Source organism: Hyperolius riggenbachi, chromosome 2 (assembly GCF_040937935.1).
Source record: "Hyperolius riggenbachi isolate aHypRig1 chromosome 2, aHypRig1.pri, whole genome shotgun sequence".
Classification (NCBI taxonomy): domain Eukaryota; kingdom Metazoa; phylum Chordata; class Amphibia; order Anura; family Hyperoliidae; genus Hyperolius; species Hyperolius riggenbachi.
In genome coordinates, this window is record NC_090647.1 from 281,175,422 (window position 1) to 281,194,363 (window position 18,942).

The 18,942-nt window shown below is 47.0% G+C and overlaps 1 protein-coding gene across 1 annotated transcript in view; it reads right to left on the reverse strand.

Moving 5' to 3' along the window:
- The window catches only part of TRIT1 (tRNA isopentenyltransferase 1), a 42,824-nt gene extending 26,065 nt beyond the window's left edge, over positions 1-16,759 (reverse strand). Inside the window, exons 1-3 of the mRNA XM_068265383.1 lie at positions 16,602-16,759; positions 6,953-7,095; positions 6,766-6,859 (exon numbers count right to left, since the gene is read on the reverse strand). Coding sequence (XP_068121484.1) covers positions 6,766-6,859; positions 6,953-7,095; positions 16,602-16,736 — 372 coding nt within the window. The 5' untranslated portion in view covers positions 16,737-16,759. The remainder of the gene's footprint in view (positions 1-6,765; positions 6,860-6,952; positions 7,096-16,601) is intronic.
- Between the last annotated feature and the right edge of the window lie 2,183 nt (positions 16,760-18,942).

Below are 18,942 nucleotides of genomic sequence, written 5' to 3' on the forward strand. Positions count from 1 at the left end.
GTGCGAAGAGGGGCACACAACAGGAGGGGGGCCGAGGACAGTGAGAGAAGACAGCTTCTGGCCCCCCTCCCTGCTTCCTAGCAGCTGCAAGTAACCAAAAACAGGCGGCCAATTAGAGAGGAACAGAGGTGAGGGACAGAGGCTTCAGACAATCAGGCTTAACCAGTAGTATGCATTACAACTTCTCTCATGCGGCAAGCATACGAGAAAAGAGCCTGGGGGTATGGGGACTCATTATTGGGGAGAGAAAAAAAAAGGAAATTGATTTTAAACTTTTGAATTGCCTTGTTAACATCTTTTTTACTTAACAGTTTGTAATAGAGAATTGATTATGGATTTTATCCTGACAGTTACTCCTAAAGATGCCCATAGATTAATAGATTTGGCTGATCGACCGTCCAATTTTATAATTATCGAATTGGATAAAAATCAGTGCCACCAAGAGCATGCCCGGTCTACGATGTGACTAATTTTGGGCCGAATTTGGATGCATGTATCAGATATGCTGGAAAATCTCTGGCCGATATGCTCTATTGTGTGCGCGGTAATAACAGCATGTGCTAATCGCGATTGCAATGAAACCCTTCCGGCCGCTGTTCCTCCCAGTGTCCCGTGCAGTTATAGTTTACCTGCCTTGCTGCCCGCTAGTGTCCGTCGTACTTCCGCATTGTCTCCAAGTGACTATTAGCATATTGCACATGGGGTGTGTGTGTCATGTGACATGTGCCACCACGTGCTACAACTGTGGAAACCACGTGGGGGCACAAATGCAGAAGCATAGCAGACACAGCAGCGGACACTAGCGGTCGGCATGACAGGTAAAGTATAACAGCAAGGGACACAGAGGGGACGGACAGCGACTGGAGTCACAAGGCTGATTCCCACAAGATGTGATGCTGATCAGGAATTGGCCTGTGGTTCATGGCGGCCAACAGATCTTTCTCTGATCAGATTTGATCAGAGAGAGAGAGAGAGAGAGAGAGATCTGTCTCTTGGTCAATCGACCGCCAAAATTGGTAGATGTATGGTTATCTTTATGGTGCTGTGGAGATGATGATCACTTATGCTTTCGATAGTGGTAATTAACATAGCATTCCTTTACCTCTGCTTACACCTCTCTCAGGCTCGATTCCCACTTGCGCTTAATCACATGTGGCCAATGGGAGCAGCCAGTGAAGCGTCCACTCCGATGGTCCGCTGTGGTCTGGCTGGAGCCCAAGGCAGATGCGTTACCCTATAGGCTGTATAGGGAACACATCTGCCCTTTTGGGATTAACGCAGATAGCACAGAAGTGCGGCCCACTTCTTGTTCAAAAACAGTGATCATTCTCAATTGGTGCAGCCGCGCTGCCTCCCGCTCGCTCGTTTCTGCCGTTCCCGACGCCATTCGTAAGATGAATGTTCCCATTCATTCATCTCCCCTCTAAGCCACCGTGATCGCAGGCATCTCATTGTCACTTTCGAGGAACACAGCTATGAATTACTTCCCATTAGGTGTACTTATTGTACGCTTATAGGAAATAAGGCGCAAGGCCATCTTGTGGCCATATAGTAAAATTACACCTGCATAAATTATTAATAATATGTATGTCCAGTGCAGTTTCGAGGCTAAAATGCACCCAGGGCGAGGGTGTAAAAATTGCGTCCCCCCGCCGACCCCCCCCCCCCCTTGGAGCAAGGTATGGGTGCCTGCAGTATAGGTTAGCCAGGTCTAGTTGCACTTAGTATAGGTCCCCCCAGTATAGGTAGCCAAGAATAGGTACCCAGGCATAGGTGAGCCAGTATAGTTGCCCCCGGTATAGGTTAGCCATGTAGGTGCCTCCAGTATAGGTAGCCAGTATAGTTGCCCCCAGTATAGGTTAGATAGGCAGGCGCCCCCGGTATAAAATAGGTAGGTGCCCCAGTACAGGTTAGCTAGGTGGGTGCCTCTAATATAGGTAGCCAGAATAGTTGCCCCCAGCATAGGTTAGATAGGTAGGTGCCCCCAGTATAGGTAAGTTAGGTAGGTGCCTCCAATATAGGTAGCCAGTATAGTTGCCACCTGTATAGGCTAGCTAGGTAGGTAGGTGCCCCCCAATACAGGTTAGATAAGTGCCCCCAGTAAAGGTTAGATAGGTAGCTGCCCCCCAGTATAGGTTAATTAGGTAGGTGCCCCCCAGTATAGGTTAGATAGGTAGGTGCCCCCCAGTATAGGTTAGATAGGTAGGTGCCGCCCAGTATAGGCTAGATAGGTAGGTGCCCCCCAGTATAGGCTAGATAGGTAGGTCCCCCCAGTATAGGTTAGATTAGGTAGGTGCCCCCCAGTATAGGTTAGATTAGGTAGGTGCCCCCCAGTATAGGTTATATAGGTAGGTGCCCCCAGTATAGGTTATATAGGTAGGTGCCCCCAGTATAGGTTAGATTAGATAGGTGCCCCCCAGTATAGGCTAGATTAGATAGGTGCCCCCCCAGTATAGGCTAGATTAGATAGGTGCCCCCCAGTATAGGTTAGATTAGGTAGCTGCCCCCCAGTATAGGTTAGATAGGTAGGTGCCCCCCAGTATAGGTTAGATAGGTAGGTGCCCTCCAGTATAGGTTATATAGGTAGGTGCCCTCCAGTATAGGTTATATAGGTAGGTGCCCTCCAGTATAGGTTATATAGGTAGGTGCCCTCCAGTATAGGTTATATAGGTAGGTGCCCCCAGTATAGGTTAGATAGGTAGCTGCCCCCCACCCCCCAGTATAGGTTAGATAGGTAGGTGCCCCCAGTATAGGTTAGATTAGGTAGGTGCCCCCAGTATAGGTTAGATTAGATAGGTGCCCTCCAGTATAGGTTATATAGGTTGGTGCCCTCCAGTATAGGTTATATAGGTAGGTGCCCCCAGTATAGGTTAGATTAGGTAGCTGCCCCCCCCCCCCAGTATAGGTTAGATAGGTAGGTGCCCCCAGTATAGGTTAGATTAGGTAGGTGCCACCAGTATAGGTTAGATTAAATAGGTGCCCCCCAGTATAGGTTATATAGGTAGGTCCCCCCAGTATAGGTTATATAGGTAGGTGCCCCCCAGTATAGGTTATATAGGTAGGTGCCCCCAGTATAGGTTATATAGGTAGCTGCCCCCCAGTATAGGTTAGATTAGGTAGCTGCCCCCCAGTATAGGCTAGATTAGATAGGTGCCCCCCAGTATAGGTTAGATTAGGTAGCTGTCCCCCAGTATAGGTTAGATAGGTAGGTGCCCCCCAGTATAGGTTAGATAGGTAGGTGCCCCCCAGTATAGGTTAGATAGGTAGGTGCCCCCCAGTATAGGTTATATAGGTAGGTGCCCCCCAGTATAGGTTATATAGGTAGGTGCCCCCCAGTATAGGTTATATAGGTAGGTGCCCTCCAGTATAGGTTATATAGGTAGGTGCCCTCCAGTATAGTTTATATAGGTAGGTGCCCCCAGTATAGGTTAGATTAGATAGGTGCCCTCCAGTATAGGTTATATAGGTAGGTGCCCTCCAGTATAGTTTATATAGGTAGGTGCCCCCAGTATAGGTTAGATTAGATAGGTGCCCCCCAGTATAGGTTAGATTAGGTAGCTGCCCCCCAGTATAGGTTAGATAGGTAGCTGCCCCCCCCCCCCCCAGTATAGGTTAGATAGGTAGGTGCCCCCAGTATAGGTTAGATTAGGTAGGTGCCACCAGTATAGGTTAGATTAGATAGGTGCCCCCCAGTATAGGTTAGATTAAATAGGTGCCCCCCAGTATAGGTTAGATTAGGTAGCTGCCCCCAGTATAGGTTAGATTAGATCGCTGCCGCCCAGTATAGGTTAGATAGGTAGCTGCCCCCCAGTATAGGTTAGATTAGGTAGCTGCCCCCCAGTATAGGTTAGATAGGTAGCTGCCCCCAGTAGGTTAGATTAGGTAGGTGCCCCCAGTAGAGGTTAGATTAGGTAGGTGCCCCCCAGTATAGGTTAGATAGGTAGCTGCCCCCCAGTATAGGTTAGATAGGTAGCTGCCCCCAGTATAGGTTAGATAGGTAGCTGCCCCCCAGTATAGGTTAGATAGGTAGCTGCCCCCCAGTATAGGTTAGATAGGTAGGTGCCCCCCAGTATAGGTTAGATAGGTAGCTGCCCCCCAGTATAGGTTAATTAGGTAGGTGCCCCCCAGTATAGGTTAGATAGGTAGCTGCCCCCCAGTAGAGGTTAGATTAGGTAGGTGCCCCCCAGCATAGGTTAGATAGGTAGCTGTCCCCCATAATGGAGGGGGGAGCCGGAGCCACGGGGAGGGCAGCCCCACCTCTCCCTCCCTTCCTCTCCCGGGCCGCCCTCCGTGCTCCCCCCTCAGATGCAGAGTGAGCAGGAAGCGTTGAATACAACTCTCCTCCCTGCGTTCCAATTGGTCTCCTCTCTGCATACACGCTGATACACACGCTACTTTCTGAAATTCCTGACCGCCCGGTAGTCAATCAGCCGCCATCCGCAGCAGAACTGCTTCTGCAGGCAGCCCGCTGTCGCTCAAGGACGCTATATGAGGGAGGGACAGGGGAAGTACTGTATGCCTCTCACTACCCCCGTTTGCCAGTCACATTACAGCTTCACCAGCGGGGGGCATGCCCTGTCGCGTGGGTCAGCTAATGTGCTGCTGCTGTCGATGCTCCAAGCTGCTGGGTCTGTGTGTTTTCCTGGCTGTAAAAGCAGTGGGAGAGGGGAGAAACCGAGGATGCTTTCCCAAGGGGCTCCTTAGAGTGATCTTATCTGTCATTATCCACTGACATGTTGGCCTCCTGTTTTCAAAGCAAACATTGGAGAATTGCTAGACAGACAAGGGGTGAAGCATAAGGGGTGAAGCACACTGGCTGCTGCTGACCTGTGACGATCTATTTACACAGCTCAAATTTGAATGCACGGAGGACGCCATCCGCGCAGTTCAATCGCCCCCCGGCCCGCTCCTGACCCCACAGCCCTGGTCAGGCTCTCTTGCCTCTTATAAAATGGTCGCCGGAGCAGGCTGCGCAGTCTGCAAAGACGCGAGTGCGGCTGCGCAGCTCTAGGGCCCCCCCCCCCCCGATCCACGCACAGGAGATAGCCTGTGGATCGGGGGGGGGGGGGGGAGAGGCACACACGTCTATGCGGACTGCGCAGCTGCAGCCAGCTCCAGCGAATGGCGTTCTCCGTGCATTCAAATTTGATGCAGGTACTTTATTTTTTTTATTTGGCCTCGTAAGTCCTTTAATAACAATCTGGTACAGCAGGCATTGGTTATCATCTCAGTCGAAAAGGTCCATACCCACATAAAAATTAAACAGCGTGACATTACGTAACCATCATTTAATAGAGATTCGTTATACAAGTTGCAGATGGCTTACAAACCGTGATGCTCACTTTTTAAAAAAAGAACATTCTGATGGATCACAACGGAAATGATTGTTCAAACTAAACAATAGTTTCCACTAAAGTCAATGGACTTTAGCAAAACATGGTTTCATTTGAACGATTGCTTGCGTCCTGTCGGTCACATAACTCTGCTTCCAATGTTCAAAGATAGATCGTGCAACGATTGTTCATGATGGAATTCCGTGATCTATCTTTTCCTGGGTACTCAGTTTTAGTCTTAAATTGCTACGACATGTACAAATTTCCAGCTGTAGCTGCTAATCACAGCTTTCAACATAGGTGCCTATGTTGGGACCCAAAATAAATTTGCCACTTCGATGTGACCATCCCTTTCCACCCAGCATGACCTTACTTCACCACCCGGCTACTTTTTCATGCCACCCGGCTGGAAAAAAATTCTGGGGAGAAACCTGATGTGCATGTGATTACTGATGGATGTAAAACTGAAAAAATGCACCTTTATTTTCAAATAAAATATTGTCCCCATACATTGTACTAGGGATATAATGGGCAAATAAAATGTGTGGCTTTTATCCACAGTTTTATTTTAAAACTATAATGGCCAAAAACTGAGAAATAATGATTTTTTTCAATTTTTTTCTTGTTATCACCATTAAAGGATACTGCAGCCGAAAGGCTGCAGAGAGATAAAACCTGCATTGTGTAGGTAAAGAAAAGTACATAATCACCGCTCCCCTCGCTCCCTGCCGTCAGGTCCCGCTCGTCAGCCACAGCTCCCGGTACTGGCCGACTCTCCTGACCCCTGACCCGGACATACTGCGCCGCACATGCGCAGTATGTTCTGTAATCTTCGCTTCTGGCGTCGCATCATGACGCCAGAAGTACGGACACTCCCCCGCCACCTGCGTGTGCGCTCCAGCGGCTCCACTATAAAGCCAGCATGTAGCTTTATAGTGGAGCCGCTGAAGCGCACACGCAGGAGGCAGGGGAGTGTCCGTACTTCTGGCGTCATGATGCGACGCCAGAAGCGAAGATTACAGGACATACTGCGCATGTGCGGCACAGTATGTCCGGGTCAGGGGTCAGGAGAGTCGGCCAGTACCGGGAGCTGTGGCTGGCGAGCGGGAGCCGACGGCAGGGAGCGAGGGGAGCGGTGAGTATGTACTCTTCTTTACCTACACAATGCAGGTTTTATCTCTCTGCAGCCTTTCGGCTGCAGTATCCTTTAATACAATAATTTTTAGCGTAATGTACCACCCAAAGAAAGCCTAATAGGTGGTGGAAAAAACAAGTCATTTTGTTGGGATAAGTTGTGATAAAGTTATTGGAGAATGAATGGGAGAAGTGCTGAAATGTGAAAATTCCTCTTTTCTATAAGGTGAAAACAACCCGCAGGCTAAACAATTTCCTTTCCCCAGAGTTTGTACACAAAAAAGCATTGCATACTTACCACATCCACTAAAATTTTCCATAACAGCGACTCTATGTAATAATTTGTTCCTCCCACAACAATGGGGATTTTGTCACGTGAAAATATATCTTCGATGTATGTGATGAATTAAGGAGTAAAGCCTGTTTTATAATACATACAAACAAAGAGAGGAGGAACCTGCCTAGTCTATGATAACAGAAAGGATATCAAAGCCACAGCTTTGTTCCGAAAATCAACCACAGTAAAATTGGTGACAAGAGGATCCACGAAGCTGATCATGTGATGTTTGCAGAGATTCTGCTCCTCGGCAGTCACTTTATTGGTGATGATATCAAGGCCATGGTACACCTAGGACACAAAAACAGAGATAAAATGATTATTCCATGGAAAGTCACCACTAGGGATGGCCCATGACATGCTAGTAATTCCAAGCTGCATACAAATTTGCAGTACATTTACACTCAAGTCAGAATATTTAGCACCTCATTGACCATGTCTTATCACTACAAATCACTATGATGCCACCTTCTGGAAGATAAAGCCAGTATATTAAAAAAAAAAAAAAAAAACCCAAAAGAAAAAAAAAACACCACTTACCTGGGGCTTCTACCAGCCCCCTGCAGCCATCCCGTGCCCTCGCAGTCACTCATGGCTCCCCTGGTCCCCCGCCGCCTGATAGTTTCGTTTTTGCCGACAGGTCTGGCCACACGTAGCCTTCTTCACATTACTGTCTGCAATAGCATCCTGCGCAGTCTCAGGACGCTATGGCGGACGAGAATGCAAAGAAGGCTACACGTAACCACGACTGTCGGCAAAAATGAAACTAGCTGGCGGCGGAGACTGGAGGAACCGTGAGGGACTGCGAGGGCACGGGATGGCTGCAGGGGGCTGGTAGAAGCCCAAGGTAAGTAAAACTGATTTTTTTTTTTAATGCTGGCTTAAGTACCCCTTTATAGCGGACGTGAACTCAGAACTTGAAGCAGAAATAGGGAGAACAACCAGTATTTACAAATTAACTGTTCTGCTGAGATTCCTCAGCTGACAGATCAAACTACACTTGTGACTAGTCACAGATGAGGTGGAATTAGATAGGCTAAACTCTCTAAATACATAGAGGGTGGATTTCGCCGTTTTCCTTCTCTCCTGTGCAAACGTTCAGGTCCACTTTAAATATAACTGCAGACACATCATGTAATGAATGGCTTATATGCACCACGCAATTTTCCCGTCAGATTGACAGATCAATAGATAATTTCCGGCATGTCCGATCTACTTCCAATTGGGATGGATTGATTTTGTGCAGTACTGAGCTCAAAACTGATCATTTTCTTGATCTGAGGCAGATCGGACATGCTGGAAATTATAGCTCAATCCATCAATTTATCAGAAAAGAACATAATGTGCATCAGCCATTATTTTAGTATTTAGTATTTATTATTTTAGTGTATTGAGTGAGAAGTGTTGCAACCTCTTATTGTTGTCTGTTTTGGAGAGATTTCCTTTATTTCTTGTGCTTAGAGCTCCTTTTACTAAACACGCATTTATTAAGGGAAATTTTCGTAACAGAAACCTTAGATTTGTTTAATCCTTTCCCATACCATGTTTTTATTGCATCTGAGCTCCCTTTGTTGAGATTTCACTTCATCTCCTATATTTTTTTTTAATTTATTTTTTTTTAAATAAATTTAGCTTTTTTTGTTCCGCTCCCTCCCTCACCCCACCAGCCAATCAGCGTGATCGGCTGTCATAGGCTTCAGTGTCATACGGCTGTCCCTAGTACAGCGCTGCTGCTGATCGCAGCGCTGTAGGGGGTATTTAGGCGTAATTAGGCGTTTGTCGCTCGGAGACTGAAGATGGGGCAGAGCTCCACCCCCAAGCAGGAGATGCGTGCGCAGCGTACGTGCAATCTACTGCTAGCCCCATAGAAGACCGTTCACGCCAGTGGGCGTGGAGCGGTCCTGGGGCTGCCGCACTGCTCACGCCAATTGGCATGGAGCAGTCGGCAACAGGTTCAAGAGAAACCATGAGCAAGAATTGAACTTCATCCCAATCAGTAGCTGATACTCCCTTTTACATGAGAAATCTATTCCTTTTCACAAACGGATCATCAGGGGGTGCTGTATGGCTGATATTGTGGTGAAACCCCTCCCATAGGAAACTGAGGACCATGGTCCTGGCAGTTTCCTGTCTGTGAATCTCGTTGCATTGTGGGAAATAACAGCCGTTTTAGGGCCCATTCACACTTGAGCGTTTTGCCGGCGATTTCGGCAAAACGCTCAAACGCTAGCGCTTTTTAAAAGCGCTAGTGTAATTAAACCCTATGGGCCCGTTCTTACTTGGGAGATTTGCACTAATCGCGGCAAATCGCGAAACGCAAACGCATCACCTGCACCATTTTCAGGCGCCCGGCGATCGCGTTTCAGTGCTAAACGCGATCACGGGGGGGGGGGGGGGGGGGGGGGGAATAAATAAATAAAAAAAAAAAAAAAAAAAATCGCTGCAGTGTAAACACATGCTAAATCATTTATACATAATTGTTGTAAAAATGAAGCACTTTTTTATTACATTATTTTCACTGGAGTTCCTCTTTCAGGCCTAGTGCACACCAGAGCGGTTCAGCTGCGTTTTGCGATCCACTTGCGGCTGCGGATACGCTTGGGTAATGTATTTCAATGGGCTGGTGCACACCAGAGCGGGAGGCGTTTTGCAGAAACGCATACTCCTGGCCTGCTGCAGATTTTGGATTGCGGAGGCGTTTCTGCCTCAATGTTAACTATAGGAAAAACGCAAACCGCTCTGAAAAACGCACTTCAGAGCGGTTTGCCAGGCGGTTTTTGTTACAGTAGCTGTTCAGTAACAGCTTTACTGTAACAATACATGAAATCTTCTACACCAAAAACGCTTCACAAAACCGCAAAATGTTAGCTGAAACGCTACAGAAAAAGAAGAAAAAGCGTTTCAAAATCTGCTAGCATTTTGCGGATCTGCTAGCGGTTTTTGGTGTGCACTAGGCCTAAGTGCCTTCTCGTCAGACCTTTTGATCCTTGCAGCACCAGGCATCTTCTCCACTGCTCCAGATGCCGGGTGTTACGGGGATCGATAGGTCTGACGAGGAAGTGAGGAAATCAAGGATGGATGGAAAGCACTTATAGGGGGAAGCTGCTCTGCTAACAGATGCAAATAGGCGCCTGGAAAAAAAAGGGCGCAGGAGATTTACGCAGGAGATATTCTGCTAGCGAATTTCTGATAGTAAGATATTGGTAATATTTACTGATATTTTACTATGACTAAACATAACCCTACTCTCACACAGTACCCTCCCTCTACTAATGCCCAACACAGAACCCTCCCTCTAGCGATGCCCAACACAAAACCCTCCCCTCTACCGCTGCCCAACACAGAACCCTCCCTCTAGCGATGCTCAACACAGAACCCTCCCCTCTACTAATCCAACACAGAATGTTCCTCTTCCGATGCCCAACACGGAACCCTCCCTCTACCGATGCCCAACACGGAACCCTCCCTCTACCGATGCCCAACACGGAACCCTCCCTCTACCGATGCCCAACACGGAACCCTCCCTCTACCGATGCCCAACACGGAACCCTCCCTCTACCGATGCCCAACACGGAACCCTCCCTCTACCGACTCTCTCAGCCTATATAGCTGAACTTGTGAACTCACAATTTACGATACCTTTGTGTCAGTTCAACTCCCCGGTCTGTGAGCATGGAGTAAACAAGGATCCTTATCTCAGCTAACAACCTCCAACCACATTAAGATGTTCTGTTTTACATAAGGCATCTCAATGACATGTATTTATGCTTGAAAAAAAATCAGTTTTCCCTTTTGATGTTGCATGTATAAAGCTGTCTGTACCATCAGCCTGCAAACTAACAGGATGTAAACCCAACGAAGGCTGCAAGGCCGAAAGCTTGTTTATTCTTATTCATTTGTAGTTAGCCAATAAATGGTATCATCCTGATTTAAAACTTCTTGATGTCCAATACGGAACTCTCCCTCTACCGATGCCCAACACAGAACCCTCCCTCTACCAATGCCCAACACGGAACCCTCCCTCTACCGTTGCCCAACACAAATCCCACCCCTCTACTGATTACCAACACGGAACCCTCCCTCTACTGATGCCCAACACGGAATCCTCCCCTCTACTGATGCCTAACACAGAACCCTCCCTCTACCAATGCCCAACACGAAAGCCTCCCTCTACCGATGCCCAACACGAAAGCCTCCCTCTACCAATGCCCAACACGAAAGCCTCCCTCTACCGATGCCCAACTGGGCTCACAACCAGCTCCTATGATGCTGTACCGCTGGTAGCTCGGTGGTGTCCGGGTCGTTTAACACTTACAGCTCTCTCCTGCAGCATTATTCCCCAACAGACAGCCTCACATGTAGTCCGGCGGCTCACTTCCGGTTTAATAATAATAATAATAATCCGAACATTTGTATAGCGCTTTTCTCCTGTCAGACTCAAAGCGCTCAAGAGCTGCAGCCACTGGGACGTGCTCAAGAGGCCACCCTGCAGTGTTAGGGAGTCTTGCCTTGAACTCCTTACTGAATAGGTACTTGACCTAGCCAGGATTCGAACCCTGGTCTCCCATGTCAAAGGCGGTGCCCTTAACCAGTACACTATCCAGCCACTGGTTTAGCAGTGGGTTAGCGTACGGGATTCAAAAAGAGTACTTTAAAAGTGTATTTTTTTTTTTTTTTTTTTTTTTTTTTTTACAAATTTAACTAGGTAGAAAGAAGCACCTGGAAAGTCCAGAGGCATCCCATGTCCTCCTCACCCCCACCATTGCCATGCACAGACTCTCAGAAAATATCCGGCAAGAGCTTGCTGTACATTATATCTTAGCCACGCTCCTCTTCATGCACAAGCACGACTGTACTGCACCTGCATGAGTACAGCCATACCTGCCCAGTAACTCCTCCACAGGCACTGCATGCTACTATGCAGGTGCGACCATACCTCCATCGCAGTGCCAAAAAAGCGATTCATAGGACCCTGCAGCAGAGTGCACTGACAGGGTCATATGCATAGCACCACTCGCTCGGTACCCCACCCTCCCCTCCCCCCTCAACCAGTGACGTACTCCCCGCTGGATAGGAAGTGCACCACTGGGATTCCTTGCTTTCCCATTATATTTGTGCTGCATTGCCGCCACCAACAAATGTCATATTTCTGAGTTACACATTGACTTCACAGGCATAGTACAGCCCTGATCCTGCATGAAGAGGAACATGGGTGCAAACTTCCATAGGGTCCCAGGCAGCAGTGGTGCTCTGAAGGATCCAAAGACTTCCCTCTTCTAAAGGTAGCCATACACTGGTCAATTTGCCATCAGATTCGACCAACAGATTGATCAGATTCGATCAGAGAGGGATCTGAGAGGGATCGTATGGCTGCCTTTACTGCAAACAGATTGTGAATCGATTTCAGCATGAAACCGATCACAATCTGAGAAGCTGCCCTCCCCCCCACATACATTACCTGCTCCGGCCGGCGCGAGTCCCCCTCTGTCCCCGTGGCTTCTTCTCCGCACTGAGTTCCGGACCGGCTGCAGCTTCATTGAACTGCCTGGCCGGGAAGCTTAAACAGTAGAGGGCGCTCTACTGTTTAAACTTCCTGCCGGGACAGGAAGTTCAATGAAGCTGCAGCCGGTCCGGAACCCAGCGCGGAGAAGAAGCCGCGGGGACAGAGGGGGACTCGCGCCGGCCGGAGTGGGTAATGTATTGCCTCTAGCATTGGGCATTCAAACGCCGCTATTGACACACTCCCGACCCGCCTGCGATCGACCAAAATCTTTCGCACGGACGGATCGACGGGAACGATTGATTTCGGATGTTTGCGCAACTATTTCACAGCAGATTTGATCACAGTGATCGAATCTGCTGTATATCGGCGGGAAAATCGTTAGTTTAGTAGCATATTTTTTTTTTTGCATTCATATGCCTAGGGTAGGCCTGAAAGATAAATCGAATTTAAACCAAAATCGTGATCACCAAGATCACAATTTCGGAATCGTCAAAGCGGCGATTATCGTGATCACGTCATTTCCACATAGGGAAGTTTGAAGAAGCGGCTTCAAACGTACCCAAAGTCCCGGCGCTTGCGGCCCGCAGCATTGGACATACCTTCCGCATGAGTCCAACGCTGTCCGTCCTCCAGCTCTTGTGCTTGTCAAAGCTCCGGGTTCCTGTATGTTACATGACATACAGGAAGTATTCTGTGCATTAGAGCCTGCAGGAGGCGAAGTGGTTAGACGGGCATCGCTGGACTCGTGTTGGAAGAGAGACAGGGGGACAGAGGGGCAAACAAACAGGCACAGACGGGGCACAAAGCTTGATTTGAAGAAAATCGTGAATCGAATCGAAATCTCAATTTCGCACAGAAATCGCTCAATTAAATTTTTTCCTAAAATCGTTCAGGCCTAGCCTAGGGTTCTCTTTAAGTATAGGAAAGCGTATATAAGCATTGCCAGATTTTATTGCTGTGTTTCCTCTAAAGGTGCCCATACACCTAACAATTTTCCCACCGATATACAGCAGATTCGATGACTGTGATCGAATCTGCTGTGAAATGGTCATGCAAACGCTGACAGAACGATCAATTTCCGACCGAAATCAATCGTTCCCGTCGATCCGTCCGTGCAGAACATTTTTCTCGATCGGGAGTGCGTCGATAGCGGTGTTCGAATGCCCGACGCAATACAGCGGAGATACATTACCTGTTCCGGCCGGTGCGACTCCCCCGGTCTCCGCTGTCTTCTTCTCCGCTCCGGGCTCCAGCTTCACTGAACTTCCTGTCCCGGCAGGAAGTTTAAACAGTAGAGCGCCCTCTACTGTTTAAACTTCCCATGGACAGGAAGTTCAGTGAAGCAAGCCAGCTGGACCGGAGACCAGCGCGGAGAAGAAGACAGCAGAGACCAGGGGAGTCGCACCGGCCAGATCAGGTAATGTATTGCTGGCGGGCAGCGGCAGCTCCACATATTGTGATCGGTTTCATGCTGAAATCGATTCAAAATCTGTTTGCAGTAAAGGCAGCCATACGATCCCTCTCTGATCAGATTCGATCAGAGAGGGATCTATCTGTTGGTCGAATTTGATGGCAAATCGACCAGTGTATGGCTACCATTAGGTGAGTTGGCTGCTGGCAGGATTCACAATTGTCTGTTTGTGTACAGGTTTTCTGCATAGGAAAACACATATAACTGAGAATCGGCTGTGGAGTTAGAGTAATTTTTAGATACCTGGCGTCAGAGTGGTAAAATAAAGCTACTGATTCCTAATAAATGTAAACTGTAATTTTAAGAAAAAAATCTTATAAAATATTCTATTTCTCAGATAGTAATAACGGTGCTTCATCCACAAACATGAAATAATAAACCAATCAAAAAAACAGTAGTAATAGTGCAGCTGCAATAAAGCAGTCAGCATATTTTTAAAATCAAAGATACATACAGTACCTGATTGTGTACACAGAAATCTTTTATAGATAATACTGTAGATATCTTTGCTATAAGAATAAAGCCCAGTGAGTAGATGCAACACTAGTAGGGATAGCCAATGAGATGCAAATAATTCTATGTTATGAAAATTCTATATCGGGAGGGAGGGTTAAGCATCCGTAGAGGGGGGGGGGGGGGGGTGTTCTGTGTGAGAGCAGGCTTAGGTTAGGCCCTAGTGAATTATCAATAAAGATTACTGATATTTTACAATTAGAATCAAGTAGAAGAATATTGCTAATTTTAACATTATTCTACTAGTGGCAATCCTCTTGGCCCTTTCAGACACCTTTATTACATGGATGCCAGAAAACATCTGCTACAAAGACTCAGGCAACAACACAAGTAATGCTAACCAGAGCTGTGGAGTTCAAAAACCATCCGATTCTTAAGGTTCGTATACACGTCCGATAAAGATCGTTCGTTACGAACGATTCGTGACGTTTACACGATATTCAAATTAGACCGCAAAGATTGTTCGTAATGAACGATTGTGTACACACGTGAACGATATAAGTATAAAGTACTGAACGACGAACAATAAAAAAATGCGTGCGCAAACGGGAGTGACGTTATGACAGGCAATAAGAACATGCGTACTACTCCACAGATAATCATTATCGGACGATCTTTGTACACACTGCAACGATTGAACGATTATCTTTCGAAAAAATCCGCCGGGTTGGATCGGTTGGATTGAACGATAACGGTCATTATCGTCCAAAAAAAGATCGTTGGAAAATTTGGAACGCACGATTATCGGTCCGATTGTCGTTATCGTTCGTTTTCGAACGATTGTTATCGTACGTGTGTACTCAGCTTTACTCCACAGTTTATGATTCAACCTACTCCTCTAACTTGCATGTAGCATTGTTGATGACTAAAAATATGTAACATAAAAGCCATTTCATCACTGCCAAAGTTTAGGAATTTTAAAGCTATATTAAGATGGCATCTGCTTTTGGGAACAAACAGCTCCTGGCCAGGAAACTGACACTCTACCCTGTCAGCCATCCCGGCCTGTCATTGCCAACGTGAATATCTCATGTCGTCTGTAGAGATGCTCTCACGAGTAATAACGAGTGTGTAAACACTCAAATTTGTGATTTAAGTGAGCATTAATTAGGTCAGGTGTGCGGCGGGGACATAAGGGTTAGTTACCCATAATTCCGCATCCTCCCTGCACTCCAAATAGCTTGCACGTCCTACTGTTGCTGTTAGGCCCGGTCCACATTAGAAATATTGAGCCAAACGGATCCGGTGAGCATATCTGGTCTCCGCTTCATCGGATCCGGATGGCTCTGTGCACATTGGCAAACGGATTGTTAAAACTGATCTGATCACTGATGGAGCAAATACATACCTAATGGCAGCAGCAGATGCTTCCTCTTCTTGCATTGCGATTACACACGACACTAGTCACATAACACATGATGACTAGTCACATGATGCGGAAGACGACGGAAGCCTCTACCGCCGGCCTTTAGCTATGTATTTCGGGCCTGTTCACCCATCCGCCAGGCTGCTGCACCCTCCCGCTGCTAAGGTTTGCGGCCCCCCATCCCACGTGGAGCAGTCCGTTTCTTCACAAGTGTGAAGAAATGTTGCGTTTTCCATTGCTCTAATGCAGCAGCATTTTTTTTCCGGTTCCGTTCCGCGGGGCAGAGCGGTCCGGAAAAATAAGGCCTGCTGCATTTCTTTAGTCCAGGGAACGGAACGTCCCAACGGACGCATATGAATGGTCCAATAGGTTAACACTGGATCCTTTCACATCTGTTCCATATATGTTCCGGTTATGTTCCGTAAAAACACACAGATGTGAACCGGATCTTAATTAGGGGGGGAGGGGGGGGGGGGTCGTGGAGAGAGATTTTTTTCCCAGAGCCAAAAACCGCGAGTATATCTGCACATACCTTTTATTTTATCCCCAATTCGGCACCTTACAAAATATAGCTGTTTTGCTACCTGGGCTGGCTATTAAAACGTTACAGTCTACTTACTAAAATGACTCAGAAAAATGTGTTGAGCCCAAAACAATCATCAGCATATAATAATTTACAAAAGGCATATATAAGATCTCTCATAGAATATTCTGAGGAAGGTCGCTATAACATCCCATTCTAATTGATCAAGGAAAACAATATTTCAGCTATGGCACGCTGGCACTTTTGCACGTTTACTTTCACGAGCCTGTCAAGTGTAACTAGGCGAGAAATGAAGCAAAACAAGTAATAAGCATTGACAAAACACAGAACAGCAGCAATGCCACACTAGCCGTGAACTAGTGACCGTAGTACGGCGTGCCCTCAAACCCCAGCCCATTACCTGCATTGAGTCTGCACTTATGATTTCCCCTCCTAATGTACGTCCCAGCTGCACCGCCAGCTTGGATTTCCCGGTGCCGGTGGACCCTAAAATAACCACAAGAGGCAAACAACGCTTCAGACTGTGGGTCGCCATCTTGCCAATGTCATTGTCCGCCCCGTCCTAGAACGGAAGAGGCGGCTCTACAGCTTCTGATCTTCAGTTCAATAGTTCATGCAGCATCCAGCAGACCGACGCACCAGACACAGCGCACTAGCGCAGCTTCTACAGTTGATCGCTACCTACAGAACTCCCCAGAGTGCCTGGCTGCTGTATATCAATTCATTCACCTCCGAGTGCTGCAGACCAGTACTTATGACAGGAATTTGTGTAGCTATAAAGAATCTTTGATTGTTTATCATTAGGCTACTTTCTGCGATGCAACATATACAGTGAAGCATACAGTACATTGAACTATGCTTCACTGCCACTGTAAAGGTGCCCACTAATGGTCCAAGTTCTAGACAAAAATCGTTCAAGCAATCAGAAATTCTTATCGGAAGAAAAATCGTTCACTACACCTCAACGAACAAATCTTTGCTTCCTATCTATCACAACCATAAAACATTATCAAGGACAACACTCACTATGGAAATGCCTTGTTTGAGCTCAGGGGCGTTTCTAGGGTCCTTGGAGATTTGGGGCACCAGGCGGGGAGGTATATGCGGCGCGGCAAAAAATAGGCGTGGCCATGCGGTGAGTGGGCGTGGCCATGGGTGGGGCCAAATGTACATGAACTTAGCAGCGGTGTAAGCTACAGATAACGGGCCTGCCCATCGAAATATTGGATGGAGCCCCCTGTCCTTTATTTGGATAATTTACAATCAGTATAGGCATAGATCAAAGATGTATACGCACATACAATTTTGATTGGTCAATCACTGACCCCCAATTTTACCACCCCCGTGCAGTAAGTGGGCCAACAGACAATGAATTTTATGAACAGAGCTAAAATTGGCTAATCAAAATTGTATGTGTGTACCAGGCTTTACAGCTTATACTGTACATACTGAAAGTAGCAGGGATCAGCATACAATATAGCTGGTTTACAATCAGTAAGGGCCGTTTCCACTATCACGAATTCGCATGCGGTGCCCGCATGCGAATTCGCATAGCCAGTGCAAGTGGATGGGACTGTTTCCACTTGTGCGTTTTCCTGCACGTTTTTCTGTGCAGAAAAAATCTGCAGGGTAGTGCCCTCAGAATTTGCCTGCGTGTGGAATGCAGGCGAATCGCACGCAATGTATTTAATAGGGAAATCGCATGCGTTTTTCCCATGCGTTTTTTGCCGCGATTTCGCATGCGATTTCGCATAGGTACCCATGTTAATTCACACAGGCAGTGACATGGTTAAAATCGCATCACCCTTACCTATGCGAAATCGCATGCGAAATCGCGGCAAAAAACGCATGCGGAATCGCACCCGCATGCGATTTTCCTGCGGTGATTCGCTGGCGATTCCGCAACGCTATAGTGGAAACGGGCCCTAAAGGCACAGAGTAACACCTTACACTGTATACACTGGAGGTAAATCCGCACACAGTGCAGGCACTAGAGAACAGCGTATACTGTACATACTGTAGGCAGCAGAATTCAACACACTGCAGCTAGCGTGCCAAAAATATGAGGATCACGTTGTGCGGCGTGCTTATCGTGCCGCACCGAAAAATGGGTGGGTTATGGACCAGAATATAGGTGTGGTAACGGGTGGAGACAAATTTACATGAACCTAGCAATGGTGGGACATTAGATTATGACAGTGGTGGCGAACCTTTTGGAGGCCGAGTGCCCAAACTGCAATCCAAAAGTCACTTATCTATCGCAAAGTGGCAACCGCAATTTAAACTAAATACTGTACAAACGTTTTAACTCATACATGAACATTATGGAAAATCCAAGTTGAAAATAAACTGTGAAGATAAACAATTTCATCCATCCTACTCCTGAAAAATGTATTCATTTTTTTAGAACCTCCCAGTTTTATTTTCTGTTTTAAAAAGCTAAAAAAGTAGGTTTAATGCTATTGTCTCATATGATAAGGATTCAGCTTTTCCCATAGTCTCGCATTTAGCAATCATGAGGCCCCCAACAAATCATGAGGCCCCCAACAAGACAAATTCAGCAATCATGAGGCCTCCAACAAATCATGAGGCCCCCAACAAGACAAATTTAGCAATCATGAGGCCCCCAACAAATCATGAGGCCCCCAACAAGACAAATTCAGCAATCATGAGGCCCCCAACAAATCATGAGGCCCCCAACAAGACAAATTCAGCAATCTTGAGGCCCCAACAAATCATAA